The sequence below is a fragment of the Mobula birostris genome, chromosome 6 (assembly GCF_030028105.1).
Source record: "Mobula birostris isolate sMobBir1 chromosome 6, sMobBir1.hap1, whole genome shotgun sequence".
Classification (NCBI taxonomy): Eukaryota; Metazoa; Chordata; class Chondrichthyes; order Myliobatiformes; family Myliobatidae; genus Mobula; species Mobula birostris.
In genome coordinates this window covers 60714036-60737593 of record NC_092375.1, presented here as the reverse complement: position 1 = coordinate 60737593, position 23558 = coordinate 60714036, and the positions used below count along the sequence as shown (strand labels likewise).

At 38.0% G+C, this 23558-nt stretch overlaps 1 protein-coding gene across 7 annotated transcripts in view; it reads right to left on the bottom strand.

Moving 5' to 3' along the window:
- Positions 1–17099: 17099 nt before the first annotated feature.
- Positions 17100–23558, bottom strand: part of LOC140199067 (zinc finger X-chromosomal protein-like) — a 30452-nt gene continuing 23993 nt past the window's right edge. For all 7 annotated transcript variants that reach the window (XM_072260528.1, XM_072260524.1, XM_072260525.1 and 4 more), the window contains 2 exons: positions 22511–22651; positions 17100–19223 (listed from right to left, as the gene is read on the bottom strand). In XM_072260528.1, coding sequence (XP_072116629.1) covers positions 18028–19223; positions 22511–22651 — 1337 coding nt within the window. In that variant the 3' untranslated portion in view covers positions 17100–18027. The remainder of the gene's footprint in view (positions 19224–22510; positions 22652–23558) is intronic.

Here is a 23558-nt window from a genome sequence, read left to right as displayed (position 1 = left end):
CTTATCAGCAATGCAAGCAAAGTGATGCTGAAAGTCATCTTGAACAGACTGAAACCACAGGCAGAAGAAATATTTGCCGAAGAGTAGGCTGGATTCAGAAGTGAAAGAAGTACAACAGAACAGATATTCAACATCCAAGTACCGTGCGAGAAATACAACCAACTTCAACAGGACATCTTCCACGTGTTCACAGACTTCAAGAAGGCATTCGATAAGGTGTGGCACGATGCACTCTGGGCCACAATGAAGAGATACAACCTGAGCCAGAAGCTGATCCAAATCATCAAGCAGCTCTACACCAAAGCTAGCAGTGCGGTACTTGTTCAAGGCACAGTGGAGAGTGGTTCCACACATCAGCTGGAGTCCGACGAGGCTGCCTCATTTCTCCCACACCGTTCAACATTTTCCTGGAACAAATAATGAAAGATGTCCTGGAAGACCATAGTCACTATTGGAGGACAGATCATAAAGACATTGATGGGGTGGTAGGAAGTGAGGATGAATTGGCTGACCTTGTGAACCGTCTGGACAATACATTGACCAGATTTGGCATGGAGATCAATGCGGAGAAAACCAGGCTGATGAGAAACAGTGAGGAGCCAATCACAGCAAAGACCAGTCAGAGGACAAGAACTAGACTGTCAAACGGTTGAAGTATCTTGGCACCATCGTTAACCAAGAAGGATCAAAGTCTGGAGTCCTGGCAAGAACAGAGCAAACAACAGCCACTCTGACTAAACAAAAACCAGTCAGGAGAGACAATAACGTCGCTCTCAGACCCAAGTTGAAACTCCTGCATGCACTCCATCTTCTTGTGCACATGCGAATCATGGACTTTGACAGCAGAACTGCAAAAGAAGATCCAGGCAGTAGAAATTATATGCCTCAGAAGGCAGCTCGGCATCTCCTATACAGACCTTGTCTCGAATGATAACTGGTGCAGCACCCATTTATACAGCACCCACAACCCAGGTGGGGTGCAGGATCCGGAACCATAACAATAACATTATGCAGCAAATAATCAAACAGGAGTAGCTCTTCATTACTTCCCAAGGGAAATAGTTCAGTATGGTACCTGGGGCTAGAGACAATTTCTATTCATTATAGGGCAGATCCCAGGTTCAGTGCTGGTTGTTTTTGCTCTGCCAGTTTGTCAGAGTGTGAATTTGTTGCCCACCTAGCTGGAGTTGCCCTCTGGGTATAAGCACATTGGCACCAATTCTCAAGCAGGTAGCTTATTGCCTGATACCATTGCAAGTTATGTCCACCATTCTCAAGGTGGTGGTTTGTTGCCTGGTAGTGGCACAGTGAGTTGATTTGATTCTGTTGTGTCACAAGGTGTGAAATTCAGTCCCTGTTTTTTGTTGTACAAGAGAAATTTTTGTTAAGCAAAGAATCAAATGAAGTGAAACCCTTCACTGAAGCAGCATAACCATATAACAATTACAGCACGGAAAAAGGCCATCTCGGCCCTTCTAGTCTGTACTGAACTCTTACTCTCACCTAGTCCCACCGATCTGCACTCAGCCCATAATCCTCCATTCCACTCCTGTCCATATAGCTGTCCAATTTACCTTTAAACGACAACATTGAAACTGCCTCAACCACTTCTGCTGGAAGCTCATTCCACACAGCTACCACTCTCTGAGTAAAGAAGTTCCCCCTCATGTTACCCCTAAACTTTTGCCCTTTAACTCTCAACTCATGTCCTCTTGTTTGAATCTCCCCCACTCTCAATGGAAAAAGCCTATCCATGTCAACTCTATCTATCCCCGTCATAATTTTAAATACCTCTATCAAGTCCCCCCTCAACCTTCTACGTTCCGAAGAATAAAGACCCAACTTGATCAACCTTTCTCTGTAACTGAGGTGATGAAACCCAAGTAACATTCTAGTAAATTTTCTCGTAAACACGAGGAATTCTGCAGATGCTGGAAATTCAAGCAACACACATCAAAGTTGCTGATGAACGCAGCAGGCCAGGCAGCATCTTTAGGAAGAGGTACAGTCGACGTTTTGGACCGAGACCCTTCGTCAGGACTAACTGAAGGAAGAGCTAGTAAGAGATTTGAAAGTGGGAGGGGGAGGGGGAGATCCAAAATGATAGGAGAAGACAGGAGGGGGAGGGATGGAGCCAAGAGCTGGACAGGTGATTGACAAAAGGGATATGAGAGGATCATGGGACAGGAGGCTCAGGGAGAAGGAAAAGGGGGAGGAGGGGAAAAACCCAGAGGATGGGCAAAGGGTATAGTGAGAGGGACAGAGGGAGAAAAAGGAGAGAGAGAGAAAGAATGTGTGTATATAAATAAATAACGGATGGGGTATGAGGGGGGAGGTGGGGCATTGGTGGAAGTTAGAGAAGTCAATGTTCATGCCATCAGGTTGGAGGCTACCCAGACGGAATATAAGGTGTTGTTCCTCCAACCTGAGTGTGGCTTCATCTTTACAGTAGAGGAGGCCGTGGATAGACATATCAGAATGGGAATGGGATGTGGAATTAAAATATGTGGCCACGCATCTGACTATCCACATGATCAATGCCTCTCATAATCTTGTACACATCTTAACATGTGCTAAAAATGATCAGGCCCATTGGCTGCTGATGTTAAATGAGCAACCAGAATGAATAAGCGAACCACCAGAAGGGTGTCTGCACACGTGACCCTCACCATGTCATATTCAATTGTGATCAACTTGAGTGCCACTGTCTTTTTACAGGATTTGCAAACAAGGCAAAGGTTTACCAACACCCATCCAGTGACACCATCTTTTCCTAGTTTCCATGAGACATTTCGTTCAAAGGAGGAATTCACAAGGAGTGTCGAACATCCCCTTACACCAAACAGTTTTGTGAAAAATTCACACGGAGTGTCGAACATCCCCTCACACCAAATAGTTTTGTGAAAAATTCACAAGGAGTGTCAAACATCCCCTCACACCAAACAGTTTTGTGAAAATGATGTCAACATTGAGCAGCCAAGATATTTTCATCATGAATTCCTTCCGAGCCTGGAGGGAATTGTAGCCTTGTACAAATTCATGAAACTAAAATCCGCAAATCCGTTACCTTGATGCATCAATCATGGAAAGCATATGTGATGACAACCTGTATACAAATATTTAAAGATGATGGAATTACAAGATGAAATGCATGCTTTTGGAAGAAATCATGAATGAAAAGTTAACCCTGTTTCTTTTTCCATGGAAGTTTTCAGCATTTTAATTCTCACTTTATATTTCCAACATTTGTGATTTTTGATTGTTGTATAAAACGAGATCTGATAAAGCTGGGGAGATTTCATTCCGGTGAGGTTTCATGATTTTCCATTATATATACTGCCTGTAACCTATAATGTTAATAATTGGTCTGAAATATCCTTCTGGCTCTTGGAACTATAATTCCATTCTGTGCAAACACTTACCTGGTTTCAAATAAAAGGTTAATTGCATTTATCAGTAAAGTGGCTCAGAGCCAATCCATATTCCTTACAGGATTCTTGATTATTTAACCATTTAAAGACTGTGACAGAAGGATTAATTAGATTATGAAAACACTCAGTCCTCTTTTATTGTCATTTAGAAATGCATACATGCATTAAGAAATGATACAATGTTTCTCCAGAGTGATATCACAGAAAACAGGACAAACCAAAGACTAACACTGACAAAACCACATAATTATAACATATAGTTACAGCAGTGCAAAGCAATACCATAATTTGATGAAGAACAAACCATGGGCACGGTAAATAAAGTCTCAAAAGTCCCCGAGTCGATCAACTCCCAAGTCCCCGATAGCAGGCGGCAAAAGGAAGAAACTCCCTGCCATAAACCTCCGGGCACCATCAACTTGCCGATGCCTTGGAAGCAGCCGACCACAGTTAACACTGAGTCCATCTATCGGAAAACTTTGAGCTTCTGACTAGCCTCTGCAATTCAGCCTCCCGAGCGCCTTCGACCTCGCCCCAGCCACTGAAACAGGCAAAGCCGAGGATTTCGGGGCCTTCTGCTCCGGAGATTCTGGTTACCAAACAGTAGCAGTGGCAGCGAAGCTGGCATTTCAGAAGTTTTCCAGATGTTCCTCCGTATTCTCACGTCCGCCTCCATCATAAATAATAACCATTTTTCAACCATTTCCATCTCCAATGCCTTGCAATAAGTATATATTACCATTATCAGACAGAAAACAAATCATATGTAAACACAAGAGATCATACAGATGCTGGAAATTGGAAGAAACAAACTAAACACGCTTATTTTCATTTGTCTTGTTCAAAGCAATAAATAATTAAGTTTCATCAGGAAATCTGCAGGTGCCAAAATAGACAGACAAGTGATGAAGGGTCCTGATGACAGGTCTTGGCCAAAAACGTTGACTGTTTATTCTTTTTCATAGATACTGCCTGACCTGCTGAGTTCCTCCAGCATTATATGTTTGTTGCCCAGATAATTAAATTTCATGCCTTTATTGTGGATAATGATCGAAGTGATTGAACTTCAAGCATGAAAATCAGATTCCCAAGCTGTATTTGTTTTTGTTTTCTGTTATCAAAGGAATAAACATAATCAAGTCCCATAAAATTTTGTATGTTTTAGAAAGATCACCCTTTGGTCCAGGGAACATAGGCATATACTACTCAGTCTCAGCTCACATTGCCAATAACTACAGGTATAGATTGAGTAGAATTATCCATTTCTGTGGAAATTGTTTCAGGAGCCTTTGTTGTAATCCATTGAAATGGTCCACACAGTTCGTGGTGCGTCTCATCATATCCATTACAAGAACAGAAAAATGTATTTACTTATACACTTCAAAACCCTGTAATAAAGGGTTTCCCTAATTACTTGCTTCACTGCATGAAAACTTTATGAATCATATACAAGGGAAAACAAAATTTCCTGGTCTCTCACGATTTACAAGTGATATCCTTCCAAACGATGGCTTACTTTCACATTTCTCCATATTATATTCCATGTGATTTTTTTCCTAATCTCTTTACATATCTCTGTCTTCACACCTTCCTCACAGTCTATTCTCCCAAATAGCTCATTATCCTGAAGAAACTTGGATCGATCACTCTCAGTTATTTAAATCATTCCAAGTATGAAAACTACAGATTATAGGCTGGAGGTCTGGACCTGAATTTATATAGTGCCATATTCTGGGAATTTGTTGATCTTCAGTGCGTTGGTTTCTCCTTTGCTATTACTGTGCTCTAATCAGTACACCTATGCTCCTGATTGTCACTACACCAATGGCCCTTCACCGTTTTTGTGTATGTTACCACAATATGGATGCTCTCTCAAATACAGCAATTGTTCAATGTTACTGTATTTCTTTATTGCTAATTTTAATTAATTATACCATGCTCACTTATGTGACTCATATTTATTTTCAACAGTCACCTTTTAACAATGAATGAGAAATGTTTACACTGCAAGCAAATTTCTTTGTTTCTCCTATCATTGCTGCAACACCCTTTCGATTTTTGAAATTCCTTAGGATCACTTATCTTTTTGGCAATATAATAATCTGCTACTATTTACTACTTTCTAATAGCCACAATTGGACTACATTTTTATGTAAGAACAATTTTTCCAACACTTATACAATTTTCTTGAAGAACTAAATAGATTAACATTTACGTAGAACTTATCTACAGCCATAATCAATCTCAGTCAACTTGACCTTTATACTTTCCTATGTTTTATTTAGATTTGCCCAGTTCTAGCCTTATCACAATTGCAAACACGATAAGATTCTATTACATTACAATCACTCTTTCCAAGAGACTTCCTTATTGCAAGTTTAGCAATTGATCCTGTTTCATTGTTCTCTACTGTATCTAAGATTGCCTTTCACCTCAATACTATTACTAAAAAAAATTGCTTTTCCAGTCTTGGGGAGTATCAGCTTCCTAGTTACATGCACCTTTATTTTCTTGTTTTACAGTTTACCCAAAACTTCATTCCTGTTATGTAACTCCCATTGTTGTAAACAGCCTCATAAATTTTAGCTCCACCCAAAGGATTGCTACAACATCCAAATTTTCTGATAAAAACTTTGCTTCCTTTATCCAACTTTTGTCATCAAGGTTGAGTAGAACTGTCTATTTCCGTGGAAATTGTCTCATGAACCTTTGTTGTAATCCATTGAAATGGTACACAGTTCTTGATGCATCTCACCACATCCATTGCAAATGCAGAAAATGTATTTAATTATACACTTAAATACACCCATAATAAAGGGTTTTCCTAATTACTTGCTTCACTGCATGAAAACTTTGAGTCATATACAAGGGAAATCAAAATCTCCTAAACTCTCAAGATTCACAAATGAAATTCTTCCAAACAATGGTTTACGTTCACATTTCTCTGTATTATATTCCATGTGATCTTTTTTTCGCTATTCTCTTAATACATCCCAGTCTTCACATCTTCCTCACAGCTCCCATTGGTGTAAACTGTCCCATAAATTTTAGCTCCACACAAAGGATTGCTGCAACATCTTGATTTTCTGTTTTTATCCAACTTTTGTCATCAAGGTTTCCACTACATTTTTCTCCTCTTATCTGAAAGTAACTCTCCTGGAATATTTGTTCAAGTTTAAAGTTAAAATTTCAAGTTTATTGCCATGGGCATATGTAATCAGGTGACTGTTGAATATCATTTTTTATTCTTAAAGTCCACTTTTGTATTCACTTTGGTTATGCTAAAATAGCTGCCTGTGCCTTTAAGAGAAAATAGTGATGTCATATTGCATGGGTGGAGTAGAACGAAGAATTGCCATGTTCTAGAGAGGACGACGTTCAAATGCTTTCCCCACATTTGGTGAGGAAAGATGAATAATATTTGATAATATCCATGTAAATTCATTTATACTTGTTTGTAAATCTAGAATATCGGTAATTTGACATGTTTTACATGTAGATGCTTTAGATTTTTGTGAGTAAATTGATCAGCGCTGGAATAGCGCTGGAATAATGCGAAGTTCATTATTGGCCTAGTAAGTTCATCATTTTAGTAATTCAACTCCAAGGCAATATATTGTAAAAGTTTATTTTTGTCTGCCTTTATTGTTTCATGACCGAATGTGAAGGTAATGGAGTAATGAGAATGTGTTAATCTCTGTTTACATTGTGTGAGCAAGGAGAACTCATTTCAGGGTCTAGCCTATATGTGTTTGGAAGCTAAGCATATGTGTATCAAAGTATCTCTTAGTTAAGATGAGATGTATTTATTCATATTTTTGATGTTGTGTATAAGGTACAGGGTTGGTGGGAATCTAATGTTGTTTGTATTTTTTTTAAGAATTGCCACTACTGCATTGGTTTTGTATATTTTGTTTTAGTTATTTTCATACTGCATATATAACAAGGGCATGATCTGAAATTTAGCTGAGATTGTAACAGTGGAAACTGTTCTTTTTAAATTCATTTTGTCATTTTATTTTGATACCCTCTTTCTCCATTAAAACATCTAAAACAGATAAACTAATTTAAGACCCAAGAAAGTATTTGTTGTCCTGTGTGTGTAGTTTTCCCCAGGCTACACAACATACGTACTCAGGGAACACACATCAAAGTTGCTGGTGAACCCAGCAGGCCAAGCAGCATCTCTAGGAAGAGGTACAGTCGACGTTTCGGGCCGAGGCCCTTCGTCAGGACTAATGTCAGAACTTCGTTAGTCCTGACAAGGGGTCTCAGTCCGAAATATCGACTGTACCTCTTCCTAGAGATGCTGCCTGGCCTGCTGCGTTCACCAGCAACTTTGATGTGTGTTGCTTGAATTTCCAGCATCTGCAGAATTCCACGTGTATACATACTCAGGGCATGTAATTTAGCTTTTTACAGCAACAATGCAGTACATTTCAAACATAACCACATAAATTACATTATCAAATTATTGTATATTATACAGAACGTAAGTTGGTACCACTTTGCCAAGGTTAATAATTGATTTGGTATCATCTCAAAACTATAATTAGAAGAGGTTAGTGGCATACTAAAAGGAAAGAAATAATAAATTCAACTAAAAATCATTTAGTTTTCGAGGAGATGGGTCATACACTATCTGTGGCAGGAAAGAAATTGATGTAGGGTCAACAAATAATTTTCCTTCCACAGATGCTGCATGACCCACAGAGTTCTTCCAGCACATTGCTTGTTACTCAAACTTTTGTACTGATATGTTGTGTTAAAAACAAAAGTACATTTTAGCAAAATGTAAACTTTGGAATCAAATATACGACATATGACAATTACACTGACGATCTTAGTTTTTGGGAATAAACAGTCCTCAAAACCATTGAAAGGCATGCAATTAATGGATGGACTCCCATAAAGAAATGTTCCGCATATCTACAAGTAGTATACGAATTGTTTTGCCAAGTGTTATCATGAATATAAATAGAGAAAGTTCTTCCAACATGAGAAAATAACTGAGGTACTATAAAGAACACTAAAAAATTCAATAATTTAAACTGTGTTTTACTTTTACCATTGCTTTTTGCAATAGCAATTACTGATACCAAAGATCTGTTGGAATCATTATTTAAATACAAGATTTCTCATATTTACTATTTTATTGAATCTTGTAGATTTTTTTAATGTCTTGCGCTATACTGCTGCCACAAACCAACAAATTTCACGATGTGTTAGTGATAATAAACATGATTCTGAATATCTCACTTGAACAGCTACAATGCTTCCATAATTTTTGGTGGCTATTTTTGTGTTCTCAGAATACCTTAAATAACATTCCTGTGGCTATTGTTGCCATTCAGATTGCATTACAAAGTACTGATGAAAACCAACACAATTTTCAAAATGCTTCATGTACAATTCAAATGTAGGAGGATAAATTTACACAAATATGCTCTAGAGTTTTTAAGCAAAATCGCCACAAAGTAAGTGGTGTTCTGTGGAGAAGGAAACACATCTAGCATTTCATGTCTTTCCACTACATCTGCCAGAGTATTTTATACATTTTCTGCTTCTATTTCCAGTTTCCAGCATTTGCTAATTGATAACCATGGACCACAGCATTACACCAAAACCTCCTGAAACTGACTTAAAGGCCAGGACTTTGATTGATGTAATCAGACCCCATAGGTCGGCCAGAGTTTGTCTTCCCAACAAACATCTTTTTAAAAAAAATTTTGGTAAAAGTCACATCTATACCCTCAAATTTGTTATTTTTCAGTGCTGTCACTTTTGAAATGCATTTAAATGCCCTGACATTGTTTTCAGCATTTCAAAAATCTTTAATAATCAAACAAGCAATCACAAAAATAAAGAAAATATTGTAAATGTAAAGGAAATACATTTTAAAACATTTTAAACTATTTAAGAACATAGAAATATAGAAATCTGCAGCACATTATGGGCCCTTCGGCTCGCGGTATTGTGCCAACCATGCAACCTACTCTAGAAACTGCCTAGAATTTCCCTACAACATAGCCCTCTATTTTTCTAAGCTCCACGTACCTATCTAAGACTTTTAAAAGTGCCCTATTGTATCCGCCTCTACCACTGTTTCTGGGAGTGCATTCCATGCATCCACCATTCTCTGTGTGAAAAACTTACCTCTGACATCCCTCTTGTACCTACTTCCAAGCACCTTAAAACCATACCCCTTTGTGTTAGCCATTTCAGCCCTGGAAAGAAGCCTCTGCCTATCCACACGATCAACGCCTCTCATCGTCTTACATTTTTTAAATGTATTACAACACAAATCAGGTTTTAAAACAGTCACTAAACTCATTACTACCTTATTTTCTAACAGCTGTAAAATCTCCATTGAAAAAAAGTATGTTATTCCCAACCTAAATCTTGCTTGCAGTTGGTAGCGTAACGTTGTCTCCAGATTATACTTATGCACCAACTTTCTCTAGAGATCATTAAAGAAACAGAGCAATGCAGTACCCCCACAGGGAAACTTCAACCTATATAAACCATGTTTCTTCATAATTCTATTTAAGAATTCTTATTGAGACCCACAGGAGTTGGATATTGAATTATTTAATCAATGTCAAGCCATGTATGGCAAGCTAAATATAGAAAGAGAAAAAGTAGTGGTATTAAGAGTTAGAATTAGAAAAACTGATTTATTTTAAACAACTGATTTGGAGACACAAGAGAGACTACACTGCAGATGCTGGAAATCTGGAGCAACTCACACAAAACACTGAAGGTTAGACAGCATCCATGGAGGAAAATGAATAGTCAATGATTCAGGCCTAGATCCTTCATTAGAACTCAAAGAATCTTGAATTTGTAGGAATGAATCTCCAAACATATGAGAGTTAATTTTTAGTTTTAGCATGAAGAGTTAACATGCTATGTGCTAAATTAAATGAGATTGTTTTCCAAGTTTGTAGTAGGCATCCATGTCAAATGTATAATATTTTACATATTTTAATGACATATGCCAATGTAACAAATTTTGTGTGGCTCTGCAGAACAAGTCGGAGTATTTAATTCAAGGTAGAACCTTCCACAGAAAGCAAACTAAAAGGCGGCAAAGAATGGTGGGATTAAGGAAGTTTAGATGCAGAACAAAAGCATACGGACATTTGAAACTACGCAACACATTAAGGCAATCATCTCAATTATCCTAAATGCTAAATCTTGAGTCTGATTATTGACATTCATCTAAAACGCATAAACATATCAACGTATTAAATCCAGGAATTCTTTATCTGTAAGCAGAGCAGAGGGCCATTGTCATATACACTGTGTAATAATTTGATTTTTTTTTGGAGCAAACCTAAACAACCAGAAATCTACATTTTCTGCTTTCATGAATTTCCATCCATACGTTTTCAGGACAATTTCAAACAACAAAGACTAGATCTGGCCAGGGTAGGAATGACTTTGGGACAGTTGTTGTCCCAATTTCAGTCAAGCTCAAAGCAGACACTTTACTCCAGTGGAGCCTGACCCAACCATTAGGAGCTGCTCCTAAAAAGTTCCAACTCCCAGGAACCCCTACACTTCACCTGATAATTCTCCTGGTAGGATGCACTTGGCATTTTGCTGTTTCTGTCTCACAGCGTACTCAAACCCAAAAGACAACTCAGTGAGACCAAGTCTATTTGACAGGCAGTATTAAGGGAATAATCCCACCACTTTGCCACAAAACCCAGGGTTCTGGAGGATTAGGAATAATGGTAGCTAAATGAGGGTAGCAGTGAGTATGAGGAGAAATACAACAATTGGGCAGTGGCTAGAGGAGGTGGCAGTGAGTAGAGATTACACACAATACTCCAGCTGTAACCTAACTAATGTTTTATATTATTACTATCTTGATCAGTTAATAAATGCAAGAATGCCTTCTTAACCATCGTGTTAATGCTGCTGCTGCCTTCAGAGATCTTTGCACAACTACATCACGGTACTCAACACTTTCTTAAGGGCATACAGTACTATTCCATATGGACATCCTAGCCTTACTAGTCCTTCCAAAATGCATTACATTACCTTTTACAAGATTTAATTCCATCCATCATTGTTTTGTTAGTTAAGGGGTAAATATTGGACAGAATATTGACACCTGGGAATGTTGTCAATATCTTTGCTTCTATCTCTTCTGAAAGACAATTCTGCATTGTACCAGAAATATTAGTTCAATGTGTTGTTGGGTGTGTATCTTCCAAAACTAGTGCTGAGATAATTTTCATGGACATCCTTAAAGCAAACATAGGCATACCACAAAAAATATCAGCAAAGGCACATTGATTGGGAAAAGTAATAATAGGCACAGAGTATAATTCTAAAGGCAAAAGTACTGAGAATGCTGAGACATAACTAAGAGAGATATACATCTCATTTGAGAGTATTTAGAATGAACCCTTTCTGAAAACAAATTGAGTTTACAAGATGAAATGTGCTTTTTGTTTAATCATGAAGAATGTCTTTCATGCCCTCTGTAGATAAGCCAGATTGGTTTTCCAGATAACACACATCTGATTTTTTGGCATCTGCGGATGTTCTCTTATTTGTGATTGGTTTTCCAAATATCCATATGTATTTAATGTGGCAAACTGCATTTTGACCTTCAATGCAAAGGCTTGGAGTTGAAAAACAGGGAGGTTTTGTTATAATTGTACAGTATGTTGGTGAGGTCTCATCTGGAATACCGTGTGCAAGTTTGGTTGGTTCCCTTACTTAAAAATCTTTTGTAGCATTGGAGGCAATACAAAGCAGATTGGGAAGAAGTCAAAGTAAATTTATTATCAAAATACTTGTACAGAATGTCAGTATATACTAATCTGAGATTCATTCTCTTGCAGGCAGTTACAGGAAAGGGGTATCCAACCAAATGAGATTAAATAATTTGGTTCTGTATCCCTTAGCGTTTAGAGAATGAGGGGTAATCTTGTTCAAACATACAAACTCCTAAGGAGAATACTGGAATATTTTCACAAGTGGAGAATCTCAAACAAGGGAACGTAACAACACGGAAAACCGAGGTACTGTACTTAGAAATTTCTTCTCAGTGAAGCCCTGGCATTCTTCGCCTCAGCAGATAGTGGAAGCTGGATCAGTAGAAGATTTACAGTGAATGTGTGTAACTATTTGATAGATTGAGGAATAGATGGTTCTGGAGAACTGGCACAGGAGTTGTCATCAATAAGCTCTGATCATGCTAAATGGCAGAATAGGTCTGATGAGTCCACTGGCCTCTGCTCTTATTTTGTGTGCATTCACTTTATATTCTTGTATTTATATTTTTTAAATCAGGGAAGCAGGTTAGAGCACCATGAATATCAACAAAATAAAGAGATAAAAATTATAGTCTGCTTATCATTTTTCAGTACTGGCAGTTTGTCAGCAAAAGGTTATGCTTAAGTAACTATTTCAAGGTTTTTAATTCAGAATTTCACTCTTGATTAATCATACAATCTCTTCATGATCATTTAGTTTCAATTACTAAATACAAATATTAACCCCATTTTCAAAATACAACCTGCAAAATTAAATTTGTAACTTAATAAATTAGTTCAGTAGCCCTGAGAATACAATAACCTAGAGGGAATTATTGCAGCAAAATAGAACTAAATTTATTATCAAAGTACATACATATATATCACCATATACTACCTGAGATTTGCAATTACCATTACAAAAAACACAGCAGCACCTCTACTTCCTTAGAAGTTTCCTAAGATTTGGCATGTCCTAAGACTTTCACAAACCTCTATTGCCACAGCAACAACCTTGCACTCAACGTCAGTTAGACCAAGGATTTAACTATAGACTTCGGGAAGGAGAAGTCAAGGGAACACACACCAGTCCTCACCTTGGAGAGGAGGATGCTGACTGGTTGCACTACGGCCGGGTATGAAAACACCAAAGCCCTTGGAATGGAAAAACCTACAACAAGTAGTCCATTCTATCATGGGCTGGTTGCACTATGGCCGGGTATGAAAACACCAAAGCCCTTGGAATGGAAAAGCCTACAAGAAGTAGTGGATACAATTCATTCCATCATGGGCTGTGCCCACCATTGAGCACATCTATAAGGCATGCTGTCAAAGGAAAGCAGCATTCATCATTAAGGATCCTCACCATCCAGGCTATCTTCTCACAACTGCTATTGGGGAGGAGGCACCAGAGCTTCAGGTCTCACACCACAAGGTTCAGGAACAGTTATTATTCCTCAACCATGAAGCTCTTGAACCAGAGGGGCTAACTCAATGACAATCAACACTGGCGGACATCGACGGTGATCTGTACACCCATGACTTTGTGACTAAGCGCAGCTCAAATGGCATCTATAAATATGCTGACCACACTACAGAATTTCAGATGGTGATGAAGAGGCATACAGGAGTGAGACAGATCAGCTGGTGGAGTGGTGCCACAGCAACAACCTTGCACTCAATGTCAGTTAGATCAAGGGTTTGATTATGGACTTCAGGAAGGAGAAGTTGAAGGAACACACACCTGTCCTCATCGAGGGATTGGAAGTGGTAAGAATGAGCAGTTTCAAGTTCCTGGCTATCAACGTCTCTGAGGATCTATCCTAGGCCCAAAATATTGATGCGATTACAAAGAAGACACGGCACTGGCTATATTTCCTTAGGAGTTTGAGGAGGCTTAGTATGTCACCAATGACAAACACAAATTTCTACAAATGAACTGTGGAGAGTATTCTTACTGGTTGCATTACTGTGTGATATGGAGGGGCTGCTGCACAGGAACAGAAAAAAAAACTGCAGAAAGGCGTAAATTCAGTCAGCTTCATCACTAGTCTCCCCAGCATTGAGGACTCCTTCAAAATTTGATGCCTCAAAAAGGCAACATCCATCATCAGGGACCTCCATCATCCAGTACATGCCCTTTTCAAGGATGTGGTAGGACAGCCTTAAGACACACACTCAACGTTTCAGGCACAGCTTCTTCATCCACCATCAGATTTCTGAATGGACAAATCCATTAACAAACATTTTACTTTTTCCCCTCTTTTTGCACTACTTTCTTTATATCTACACTAAAGCAGGGATCTAATTCCTTATCTTCAAAGTTAAGCAGGAGTTATTTTTGTTCAAGGAATTAATTTTGTTAATAGGCTTTGAAAAGGAATGCAGATGTTGCTCATGTCACATTATTTGTGTATACCCCTGAAGAGAGCAGATGTATAACAATAAAATCTGCTGCTAGTGCCCATACCTTAACAATTCACCAGAGATTAACTTAAAACCTTTCAAGATTTTTGACTGGAATGCATTTCTGATTCCCATGTGGTAACTTAGCTTAAAATATCAATGGTTATGTTCAGCTTTACATTAATGGGCAACTGACTGTACTGTCATTATTCAATATTTCGTTTATTCTGCATTTTTACATCATCAGCTTTACCATTGATCCATTGCAAATGTAACATATATCAAGTTATTTTATCTTCAGTTTTTCTGTACACTCTTCCACTTAATACACAAAATACATGCTGTGACAGCCTGTGGATAGTTCTCCTTCTCAAGAATGTAAGTGGAACTATCACCATGGTCTTTATTTTGAATTTTCTGATGATAGCAGAAACTGGTTTTGAATAAAACTGCAGTTCATCCTATTAACAGTGACACACAATGTTAAAATACAATGCATCCTCCCTCCACCATGTCATGCCTATCAACATTAGTTTGATATGCCTTGTTCATATTGGTCAGTAGATCAGTGCATAGTTTTCATTATCCCAGTAAATATCCTTAATGCTCCTCATTCTGATAGAACTGAAATCCAAATCATAAAAAGGACAATAAGTGATAACCTGCAGAAATATTTTGAACTGTAATAACCTGAATTTTAAAAAATAGCAAAAGTAGTACTCATTACTCCTCATAATCCAGATGGCTAATCTGCTACTAAAGCGAATACCATACAGGTTCATTGCTAACAGTGAGCAGCAAAATTACTACAAATATTATTTCTAAAAAGCCATTGGGGACATTCAGTAGGTGATGTTGTGGAAAATAATTTGAATTTTATTTTGTTTACAGATTAGATGTACATTGTTTAGCATAAAAGTGACACTGAAAATGGTTTTGTTTACAGGTACAAGGATATAAAGCTTCCTTCTCAAATCAACTGGCTTTTAATTAGTTCATGTTTAATCCCAGTATAAAAAAAAAGTCTACACCTATTCAAAGAATTCTCTTAGCTGCCCTTAAAAGTGTATTAAATCCAATTCAATTGCTCAACAGTTTGTATTCCCTCTCAAGATTTGTACAATGAGCAATTGGTAACATTAATAAGAATTTTTTTAATAAACATATACATTTCCCTATTACCCACTCTCCATAACTTTCATTACTCTTCAAAAGTAAATTTTTCCTCAGAAATTCTGTCCAACACCAGGCCTGCATTATGATAATGTACAACACTGCTTCTTGCTGTATGGTACAATGAGTACACAAACCCAACCAAAAGAACTGCATTTGTTGTTAGTGCAATTTTCAAAGCTCCCAATGTCACAGTACAAATTAAATTCCAAATATGTATCTGTCAAGATAAAAATGCAACATAATTTCATCCACATATGATTATTTTATGGTATTGTGAATTACAATTACAAAGTGCTACAAGGACACTGGGGCACTATTGTAATATCAGGTTTGTGTTAACTTAGAAATCATGATGGGGAGAAGATGCTCAAATTGCACTGCGGGATTCAATTTCATGCGTTCCAATTCTGATACTTTAAACAGATTTTAGACAACTTTATATTCTCTATATTTTGTAGGGATGGTGGGGGTCAGGAGTCAGCTAAATTACAAAGATTATGTTCAGAATAAAATTAGTATTCCTAATGATTTTAACAAATGTATTGCTTAAAACATGTACATTGCAAGTACGTATAACATTAAAGACTTCTGAAGACTTTTTTGAGTAAGTAATGTTAATCACTGTGTTGTATAAATTATTTAGTACCCCTTTTCTTTTAAATACTGTAATTTTCTCTCTTTTCATCCAACAGTGTGCAAATTCTTGAGAATATATTGAGGATTTAGTCTGCAAGTTATATAATAACGATCATAGATAGTTCATTTAAAATTAGTTTAAACTTAGATGCTATTTTAGGCACTAATGAATATAAAGCCCAACTTATACTTGAAAACTTACAGGATCCTGTAGAAATCTGATGTTGCATGCGGCTTTGAATTAAATATTTTATAAAATATAAAAACATGAAATTTTGGAATTATGCTGTACTATTCAGTTTCCCTTCACCTTCCAAATTAATCCTGATCTGCTGAAGACTTCAAGAGATTACTCCGTATGCATACTTTCCATTAATCATTTCTCAGTACTTTTAAAAAGTTGCACCCCACTCCCCTTTTGCTTTTTTGTTGGAAAGATTTAATGATACAGAAAATACTAATCTCTGTTACTCACCTCCACCATGAACCTCAATCCAGTGTAACTAGATTGAGGTACATTGTGTAAAATAGGGTATTGCTAACCACCTGAGTTATTTCAAAATATAACTTTCATAAGTTATGCAGAACTGACAATACAATTTTTAACTTGCTAACTTAAGATTAAGCTGCAGTGTACTACAGAAAGCACTGGACCTTTTTTTTAGAAAACATATAGTGCTATTTCTTTTATTTATACAAGATACAGACATTGGCAAAATATAATTTTGGAAAAAAATGTGTACACTTGTAAAAACATGAATAATGTCATTCTTTTTACACAATATCTGGAAAAGTAAATTAGCTGAAAGAACTCTGCCACCACGATGCTTTGCTAGACCACACAATACAGGAATGAAGCGCATCTGGAAATACAAGTAGAACGTGGAAAGGCGGAGGAGGCCTTTAGGCTCAATGGTATATCACTGAAGAATTTTCTTTTAAAAGATGAAATTGTAAAAAAAAATAATTCAAATAAAAACAGAAAATATACTATTACCATAATACATTGCAGCTTCAGAAGCATATCGGAAAAAATTAACTATAGCGCAAACAAAAAGGAAGTAACAAAATACAGAATATGCTGAGAATGTGTTCAGCCAGTTAGCACAAAAACTGTAGCACTCCAAAAAACTGAGCAATAAGACAAACTGATAAATGGCCTCATTTGCCATCAATAGTTAATATGAAGCTAAATTGTTCTTGAATACAGTATCTAATCTTGGGTCCAGTAATTATAATGGCAGGGACCATGATCTGCAGCTGACTGGTTGCAACTAGATTGTTAGTTTCATCTCTTAAAAGAGTTGACACCATGTTGCAAAAAAAATGTCCATTTAATGGATTTCCAAGTCAAAGGACATACAACTTTCAATTCAAGCTAAAGCTCCAATCCATGACACAATACAATGGAGAGAGAGAGAGAGAGAGAGAGAGAGAGAGGAGAGAGAGAGAGGGAGAGAGAGAGAGAGAGAGAGAGAGAGAGAAGTTAGTTCAGTAATCAGCATGAACTTAAGTTTCCAAGTCTTTAACAATTAAAGGACACAAATATTCCTTTTTTGTACAAATGATGAGAAGCAGATGCTTTCTAAATTGAAAATAGTTCACGATAGCCCCTCCACCAAAACAACATCTTTATGATGTCGAGAGATATGTTGGTTCTTTTCTGAAGGCCTTCGGAAGCCCTTTTTGCAGTAATCACAACGATGAGGATAGTCCTTTGTGTGAATAGAAATAACGTGTCGTTTAAAGCCCGAGGCATCGGTAGTGCTATACTCACAGTACTCACACTGATAAACTTTTTTGCCACTGTGGGTCTTCATATGCTTCTTGAGCTCAACCTGTTGACGAAAGCCCTTTTTGCAACGTTTACATCTGAATGGAAGATCCTTGGTGTGGACTGAAAGAATATGCCGACTAAGAACAAAAGGATCTGCAATTTTAAAGTCACAGTGCCTACACTGGTGCAGTTTTTTACCCTTGTGAGTTGACATGTGTTTCTTGAGCTCTGAGGGTCGATGAAAACCCTTGTCACATACCTCACATTTGTGTGGATAGTCCTTGGTATGGACTGAAATAATATGGCGCTTCAGATCACTGGAGTTAGAACTCCTGTGATCACAATGTGTACATTGGTGGGTTTTGTGTCCTTGATGAATGGCTGTATGTTTCTGCAGTTCTTTGGCATCCGTGAATGTCATTAAACAATGCTCACACTTGAAAGGCAGATCCTTGCTGTGCTTTGTCTTCATGTGGGTCTTAAGATTGGAGGCATCTGCTGACTTATAGTCACAGTACTGGCACTGGTAGGGTTTCTCCCCAGTGTGGGTTCGCATGTGTTTCCTCAGTTCTGATGGATGGCGAAAACCCTTTCCACACTCCACACATATATGAGGGAAATTCTTGCTGTGCACAGCTAAGAGGTGTCGGTTCAGAAGCCCCTGTTCTGCAGTCTCATAATCACAAAATTTGCATTTGTGCATCTTTGTAGCTCCCTTTTCCCGGTGAACCAACTTATGGGAAACCAGAGCTCCTGGGTGAGTAAATCTCTTGCCACATTCATCACACTCATAGGTCTTCTCCACCTTGTTCATGAGCATATGGCTTTCCAGATGATTATGTAAACTGGTCTTCTTGTTGGTAGTGTAATCACAGTCTGTACACTGATATTTTTTCTTAGTCAGTTGCTCCGGATGATTCTTCATGTGCCTCTTCAGAAAGCCTCTGGACTTGAACTTTTTTCCACAGATCATACACGGATAAACTGTAATAGGATGCCCATCAGGCCCTATGATGATTGCTGTATCAGAATAAAGAAACAAAAGTAACTTAATTGGCATGATTGATAACAAGGATAGAGAAACAAAATTGAGAGAGGGATCATCAAAGTTCTTTAACTAAATTTTAATTCTTCACAAACCTATTTTATGTAGATTTAAGCAAAACCCTTTATTTGGAAATTTCTTGTCCCCAAGTACAATAAATCAAGACCTATCAGCTTCTCAGAGTAAAAGTAAACCCTTAATATTTGCTTCCAGCCCCAAATATTGAAAAGATCATCTGTGCAGATAAAAAAAACTGGAATATGGTGCAGGTTTGGGGGAATGGAAGGTTAAAGGAGTGAATAATGACATGACTCAGTAGCTTTATGAGGAAATGTGGTGATGGGAAAAAATAATGGGTTCCATTTTTTGACAGCCATTCACTTACAAGGTCTGGAAGCAAATGTTCATGCTTGGAGACATTAAAGCAGCCGGTATACTAAGTAATAAAAAGGTTCAATTTACCGAATACATTCACAGCATTTGGACACCCATTAAGTGCTAATCTTTGCAGAGTTCTACATATTTTTCTTTACTGAATGAGCATGGTGATTTGCCTATATTTTGTTACAATTTGCAAATCCATCTTCCAAAAACATCACACATCTATACAATGTAATCAGCCTTGGAGAACTCCCATCCATTGCCACCAAAAGCAATTCCCTTATCCCACACTGCTGGCTGCTACCTCCTACAAAAATCCACAAAACTGACTGTCCAGGTAGGCCAATTATCTCTGCCTGCTCCTGTCCCACTGAACTCGTGTCCTCATATGTCAACTCCCTTCTGTCCCTCTTTGTTCAGTACCACCCCCCCTACACCACGACACTTCTCATGCTCTCAATCTTCTCACTAACTTTCAATTCTTTGGCCCTGACCGCCTCATTTTCACCATGGATGTCCAGCACTTCTATCCTCCATCAAAAAGCTCTTTCCCTTTCTCTTATGGTCCACTCTCCTTTTCTCTCATATTCCTTACTCTGCAGCCCTTTACCTTTCCCACCCACCTGGCTTCAGCTATCACCTTCTAGCAATCCTTCTTCCCACCTCCCCCCTCCATTTTATTCTGCTGTCTTCCCCCTTCCTCTCCAGTCCTGAAGAAGGTCTCAGCCCGAAAAGTCGACTGTTTATTCATTTTCATAGATGCCGCCTGACTTACTGAGTGCCTAAAGCATTTTGAGTGTGCTGCTTTGGATTTCCAGCACCTGCAGACTTTCTCATAGCTAATACATTGTACTGCTGCACTACAAATTCAACCATGGAGTAACAGACTTACAAAATATAAAAAATGGCCCTTCAAGATAACTCATCCTTGCTAACTAAAGTACCTTCCTAAGCTACATCCAGTTGCCTATCTTTAGCCCATATCTTTCTAAACCTTTGCTATCATTCTATCAATTCAAACAGCGCCTTATAATTGTAAACACCTCTACTTCTTCCTGTGGCAGCTTGTTCCACATACCTGCCACCATTTGTGTTAAAACACTTGCCCTCAGATATTATATAAGTCTTCCTCTTTTCATCTTAAACCAATGCCCTCTAGTTGTAAACTCCCCTACCCTGAGCAAAAAAATATGAATATCCACCTTCATTAATACCCCTCATGATCTTGCACCAAGTTTCTGCAAAACATGTTGAGGTATAAAAGTGTCAAGAGACAGATGTTTCACTTTATGATCACCACATGATAAATTGCTCTCAGCATCACCAAAGGTGGTACCAAGAGAAGATTAGGAACTTACCTGCAAAGACTTAAAATAATTCTGTTTCAAAATAAATGACTGACCAAGTTTTCGTAATCACTCACTCACATCTAAGGGAACAATTTATTTGCAACAATAGAAGTATTCAGTCAGTGAATAAAGCAATATGTAATAAAATAAGATAATAAATAGAAGAAATTGATAGAATATATCCTTTCCTCCTATCAAAACAAAACCATTTCAACTACTTCCTGAGCATATGACTGTCTAAGTTTATTATTTGCTGCTTTAGGAGCAACAGGAGTCAATTAATGGAAATTTTTAAAAAATTAAAAATAAATTAATTATTTAAATTTGGGAGAAACGACATTACCTGCATATGTGAGAGCAAGAAAAATGCCAGATTTTTCTGTTTGGGTAGCTGTCTCCCCCGCCATCTGTCAGTGGATCACAAGCTTCCTGACTGACAGGGTGCAGCAAGTGAGGCTGGGGAGCATCATTTCTAGCACCCAGACAATCAGTACCGGTGCCCCCCAGGGATGTGTGCTCTCCCCACTGCTCTTCTCCCTTTACACTAATGACTGCACCTCACAGGATCCATCTGTTAAACTCCTGAAGTTTGCAGACGACACAACTGTCATTAGCCTTATCTGAGACGGTGATGAATCTGCATACAGACAGGTGGTGGAACGGCTGGCCCTCTGGTGTGGTCAGAACAATCTGGAGCTAAATACGCTCAAGACTGTGGAGATGATAGTGGACTTCAGGAGGAGCCCCCCAATACTCCCCCCACTCACTATACTCAACAGTATTGTGTCTGCTGTGGAGCCCTTCAGGTTTCTGGGTGTCACAATCTCCCAGGACCTGAAGTGGACACCCAACGCGGACACTCTTATCAAAAGGGCTCAGCAGAGGTTGTATTTCCTATGTCAACTCAGGAAGTACAACCTGCCTCAGGAGCTGCTGATTCAATTCTATTCACGAATAATCCAGTCTGTTCTCTGTTCGTCCATCACTGTCTGGTTTGGATCAGCTACCAAACAAGACAAGAATAGACTCCAAAGAACCGTCGGGGCTGCAGAAAGGATTATTGGTGTGAAGCTGCCCTCGATCCAGGACTTATATGCATCTAGAGTCAGGAAGCGAGCGAGCAGCATCATTGTAGACCCATCACACCCTGGGCATCACCTGTTCCAACTCCTTCCTTCTGGTAGGCGCTTTAGATCACTGCATGCCAGGACAAATAAGTACAAGAACAGTTTCTTTCCATATGCCATCAGTCTTATGAACACTTGAATTTTAGTCTATTATAAACCAAGTCCACCTGTACATACACAGGTATACCTCATTGTATATAGTTCACGATTATTTGCACTATTGTTTTGTTTGCTTTTTGATTCTGTACAGCGAGAGCTCAGGGAAAGCGGCATTAAATTCCCTGTATGCGTCCACATACTTGGCGATAATAAAGGATTCTGATTCTAAGTATTAAAGAGCCTTGCAAAAAATGTTTTCAATGCCAAGCAATGACTCATAATAAAAGATCAAGGAAAATTAAGTACCTGTCTGATATTGTCTACTTTCAAGTCTCTTCCTTTTCCTTGATTTTGGTTTTACCAGCCTGGTAAGCTCATTTGTTCCATCTGCCTGGAGGAGGTGACTGCCTGTTTCATTTTTGTTGTCTACAGCATCCGAACTGTTACCTGAGATGACAAAATGACCAGTTTCAGGTATCCATTTTATTTACAGATTTTAAGTTAATTCATATTCTATATAACCTCAAAAGCCACTTTATTATGTAGTTCTGCCGTTGTAGTCCATCCACTTCAAGGTTCAATGTGTTGTGCTTGCAAAGATACTCTTCTGAAGACCTCTGTTGTACCACTTGGTTATTTGAGTTACTGTCATCTTCCAGTCAGTTTTAAGTTGTCTGGCCATTCTCCTCTGACCTCTCTCATTAACAAGACATTTTCGCCCACAGACTTGTTGCTCACTGGATGTATTTTGTTTTTCACACCTTTCTATGTAAACTCTTAAGAAAATTCTTGACCATGCTTTTAAGCATTTGAGTTGCTGCCACATAATTGGCTGTTTAGATATTTGCCTTAACGAGCAGGTGGACCTAATAAAGTGGACACAGTGTATATAAATCACTCTCATAATTCATCAGCTTTAGCCATTACAGTCCTTACAAAGGGCTAGCCAAGCAATTTTAAAATATCAACTCAAATCAAAAGTGGATTTAGAAAAATTGTCAAACCCAGTAATTGGAGTTGATTTTGTTTCATATATCATAATTCTTTGCAAGCAGGAAAAAAATGAACTTTGATCCATTCACAGATTTGTATCAGTTACATGTGATATAGATCCAAAAAATTGTGCTGTTGATCTGACATTATCAATAATATGATAACAAAAACAATGTCAAAGTTCAACAAGTGCGTAACAAGTACTGCAACTGTATACATAGTCTCCTAGGTATCAATATCTGGCTTGCATGCAATAATTTAAAAACAGACTGAGCAAGCAGCTATGAGGTTAAAAATGGGTGCATGGTCTATATGATATATAAAATTACTGAATTAATCCAAAATTCTTGGAGGAAGTCTT